Source organism: Myotis davidii, unplaced genomic scaffold (assembly GCF_000327345.1).
Source record: "Myotis davidii unplaced genomic scaffold, ASM32734v1 scaffold845, whole genome shotgun sequence".
In the NCBI taxonomy this organism is placed as follows: Eukaryota; Metazoa; Chordata; class Mammalia; order Chiroptera; family Vespertilionidae; genus Myotis; species Myotis davidii.
Genome location: NW_006296223.1, coordinates 1581250 through 1585546, shown reverse-complemented (window position 1 = coordinate 1585546; position 4297 = coordinate 1581250). Strand labels below are relative to the sequence as shown.

General features: G+C 62.4%; 1 protein-coding gene across 2 annotated transcripts; it reads left to right on the top strand.

The window, feature by feature from the left end:
* The first annotated feature begins 6 nt into the window (after positions 1-6).
* ARSA (arylsulfatase A) lies at positions 7-4082 on the top strand. 2 transcript variants are annotated; one of them, XR_001515117.1, is made up of 9 exons: positions 12-312; positions 475-715; positions 1060-1278; positions 1352-1521; positions 1789-1913; positions 2005-2132; positions 2290-2392; positions 2481-2879; positions 3557-4082. XR_001515117.1 is itself a non-coding variant. In XM_006771092.2 (8 exons), exons 1-8 carry the CDS (start codon positions 95-97, stop codon positions 2798-2800), a joined length of 1524 nt encoding a protein of 507 aa, XP_006771155.1. In that variant the 5' UTR covers positions 7-94; the 3' UTR covers positions 2801-4082. The 2 variants fall into 2 exon arrangements, 1 of the variants encoding a protein (XP_006771155.1); XM_006771092.2 differs by having other exon boundaries at positions 7-312; positions 2481-4082.
* The last annotated feature ends 215 nt before the right edge of the window (positions 4083-4297 follow it).

The following is a 4297-nucleotide window of genomic DNA, read 5'->3' as shown; positions in this document are numbered from 1 at the left end:
ACTGCCTGGTCGGGGCCTCCCGCAGAGCTTGCTGGAGTTCGTTTGCCTTCTTTCCCAAGGGTCTCTGGTGACGAGCCTGTGTGTGCCGCATGGCATGGCGGTGCTGTGGGCCCTCGCTCTGGCCTCGGCTGCAGGTCTGGCCGCTGCCTACCCACCGAACATCGTGCTGATCTTTGCTGATGACCTGGGCTACGGGGACCTGGGCTCCTACGGCCACCCCACATCCACCACCCCCAACCTGGACCAGCTGGCCACCGCCGGGCTGCGGTTCACGGACTTCTACGTGCCAGTGTCTCTGTGCACACCCTCCCGGTGAGCAAGGGGGCAGGGAGCCCTCACCCCGTGCCCACCCTGACCACCCAGCTCTTCCCGGTTTCCTCTGGTCTGCAGTGAGGGTCATAGTTCCCTACTGTCTCCCGGGTGCACCTCTGTCTTCGTTTCTCTCTGTCTCACCGACTGTGACTGGCTCTGCAGGGCTGCCCTCCTGACCGGCCGACTCCCAGTTCGGTCGGGCCTGTACCCTGGCGTTCTGGAGCCTGGCTCCCGAGGGGGCCTGCCCCTGGAGGAGGTGACCCTGGCCGAGATCCTGGCTGACCAAGGCTACCTCACAGGGATGGCTGGCAAGTGGCATCTTGGGGTGGGGCCTGAGGGGACCTTTCTGCCCCCCCACCAGGGCTTCCATCGATTCTTGGGCATCCCATACTCCCATGACCAGGTAGGAACAGCCAGAGCCCTCAGCTGCCCTCTATCCACTTCCTCCTACTCCCCTTCCCTTGACCTCCCAGCTCCACCGCACAGCCTAGACCAGCGGTTCTCAACCTATGGGCCGTGACCCCTTTGGGGGTCGAATGACCCTTTCACAGGTGTCACCTAAGACCATTGGAAAACACATATATAATTACATATTGTTTTTGTGATTAATCACTATGCTTTAATTATGTTCAATTTGCAACAATAAAATTGGGGGTCACCACCACATGAGGAACTGTATTAAAAGGTCGCGGCGTGAGGAAGGTTGAGAACAGCTGACCTAGACCCTAAATGGAGCCCTTTCCCCAGGGCCCTTGCCAGAACCTGACCTGCTTCCCACCGGCCACCCCCTGCCATGGAATCTGTGACCAGGGCCTGGTCCCTGTGCCGCTGTTAGCCAACCTGTCTGTGGAGGCGCAGCCCCCCTGGCTGCCTGGACTTGAGGCCCGCTACGTGGCTTTCGCACATGACCTCATGGTCGATGCCCATCGCCAGGGCCGCCCGTTCTTTCTGTACTACGCCTCCCACGTGAGTAACCCTGGCCCTATGTCCCGGGCTGCCCTGCCCCCTGCCCAATGCTAACTCCAGGCTCTGCCCCCAGCATACCCACTACCCCCAGTTCAGTGGGCAGAACTTCGCCGGGCACTCAGGCCGCGGGCCATTCGGAGACTCCCTGATGGAGCTGGACTCAGCCGTGGGAGCCCTGATGACAGCCGTGGGGGACCTGGGGCTGCTTAAAGACACACTGGTCATCTTCACCGCAGACAACGGGTAGGCCCCAGGGAGGGCCTATGCAGGTGATTTCTCACAGGCGTGAGCCTGAGGTCTCCCCATCTTGACCACAGACATAGTGGGATACGGGGGGGCGGGGGGGTCCTCAGAAAATCCTGGCCACATTATGGTGACTTCCAGGCCACAATCCATGAAGCTGGTCCTGGTAGGACAGGGAGGAGACAGGCACCCGCTGGCCATTTCTGGGCACGTAACTAAAATGTCTGGGGCGAGTCAGAGACACTGATGACCACTTGTGTGTCCCAGACCGGAGACGATGCGGATGTCCCGCGGCGGCTGCTCTGGCCCACTGCGATGTGGAAAGGGAACCACCTTTGAGGGGGGTGTCCGAGAACCTGCCTTGGCCTTCTGGCCAGGCCACATCACTCCCGGTCAGTCTTCAGGTCCTCTCCTCATGCAACCCTGGCCCCACCTCCCCAACCTGATGGTGAATTGAGCGACCACACAGCCCTCTGTCCCCAGGTGTGACCCACGAGTTGGCCAGCTCCCTGGACCTACTGCCCACCCTGGCAGCCCTGGCTGGGGCCCCACTGCCCAACGTCACCTTGGATGGCTTTGACCTCAGCCCCCTGCTGCTGGGCAAAGGCAAGGTAGGGCCAGCAACCCCACGCCCCAGCCCCGGAGTGACTGTGAGCAGGTCACCTCTTTGGGTGGCATCCAAGTGCTGCTGCTGAGAGGGCATAGCCAGGACCTAACGCAGGCTGATCGGCGTTGGGGCTCTGCCCCTGCCCCTGACTTTGCCCCCAGAGCCCCCGGCAGACTATGTTCTTCTACCCAACCTTCCCCGATGAGATCCGTGGGGTCTTTGCTGTGCGGAGCGGGAAGTACAAGGCCCATTTCTTCACCCAGGGTAATGTCCTCCCCTGACCCCGCTGACCCCTCGGGCCCCAGAGCCTGCCTCCACCTCTGTGCACAGATGTGTCTCCCACCCCCCCCAGGCTCCGCCCACAGTGACACCACAGCAGACCCTGCCTGCCACGCCTCCAGCCCTCTGACTGCCCATGAGCCCCCATTGCTCTTTGACCTATCTGAGGACCCTGGTGAGAACTACAACCTTGTGGGGAGTGGGGCCGAGGTCACCCCCCAGGCCCTGGAGGCGATGAAACAGCTTCAGCTGCTCAAGGCCCAGTTTGATGCTAGCATGACCTTCAGCCCCAGCCAGATGGCCCGGGGCGAGGACCCTGCCCTGCAGATGTGCTGCCAGCCCAGCTGCAGCCCCTGGCCCACCTGCTGCCACTGCCCAGGGCCCCTGCGCTGAGGGCACCCGTCCAGGCCCGCCCCCCGTGGCTGAGGCTCAGGCATGGACATGTTTCTACCTGATACCCCAATAACACCAGGTAATCCTTGCAGGCGTGATGATTCCTCTAGTCCTTGTCGTGGCCAGAGGTAGGTGCTATTCTGCTTGTGCACAAGTGAGGTAGAGAGATCCGGCCACATGCCTGAGGTCATGGCCAGTGAGGCTGGGCTGGGGTCGGCTCCATGGCATCCTGGCTCCTGTGATTGCAGGCCCCTTCACGGGCGCTGCACTGAGCACCTGTGTGGCCAGGAACGGGGTGGGGAGGGTTGAGGGCACCGCAGACAGGAGACCCAGCAGGTGCCGAGTGCCCAGAGAGCCGGGTTCTCCTGGAGGCCCAGGGACAGACCCCCTTGGCTCTTACCAGAAACCTGCCTGAGATGCGTGATGAGCAGCACATTCCAGGTGGGGACAAAGGGGCGGGGAGCCTGTCAGGCTCAAGGTAGATGCATGAGCAGCTTCTGAGATACCATGACCCTGGCCCACCTCTGCCCCCCAGAGCGCTACATTCCGGCCTGTGCACACGTTTCCTGTCCCCTGGCTTCCCCTCTCACCCAGTGTAAGCCATCCACCCGGCAAAGTGCTCTTAAAAATAGGTCAGGTTTGGTTCCATCCCTGCTCAGAACATCAGGCTCAGAATAAAACCCAGGCTCCTTAGAGTGGCCGCCGTGCCCACTGAGGCTGCCCTCACCCCTCAGCCTTCCTGTCCCCTCATCGTAGGCTCTGCAGGGAGGACTCCCTGACTGCCTGCCTGTGTCCACACAGTGGCATGAAGCCCTCGTGGGTTCCCACGTGTGTGCTGATAGCAGGGGCGCATGTGCTCCCAGGACACCGGCAGGCCCCACGTACTCCCTCAGTGTGGGCTGGGTGAGAAGAGTGCCATCTGGGTGCTCGGGGCCCCAGCGGGCCCCCTCCCCCGGGCAGACCAGACAGCCCTCCCCTCACTGCCCGGCCCCGCCTTTTCCATGTGGGCAGAAGCCCTGAACCGTGGAGGGACGGCCTCTCCCTGTCCCAGGAGGGCAGCAGCCACTCAGTCCCGTGCCTGCTCCGGGGTGGCATGAGGAGAGTCCTGATCCAGAAGGTCAGGGGAAGTCTGCTGGGATCCCTGAGTCCTCTGGGGGCTGTGCGCTCCGTTCCACAGCGTCACTGGGCCTGACCAGACTTTGTGTAGCTCCCAAGCCCCTGTCTCTGGCCATCCACCGCCAGAGCTCACAGTTTAAGAAAATAAACCCTGCTGCTCACGCCACTGCTGGTGAGTTGTCTGTTACTCGCGGTCGAAGGCAGTCTTCCTGGCGTGACCTGTGGTCGGGATGTGCGGGGGCACCTGTGCACATGCAGGTGGGCTCCTGAGTGGGCCTGCGGTGTCAGACCTCTGTTCTCCAGGTGACTCCCCCACCACCCATGGTCTGGTTTGGGGGCTGCCCTGACTGTGCCCCAACTCCTTCTGTGTGGGGGCCGCCC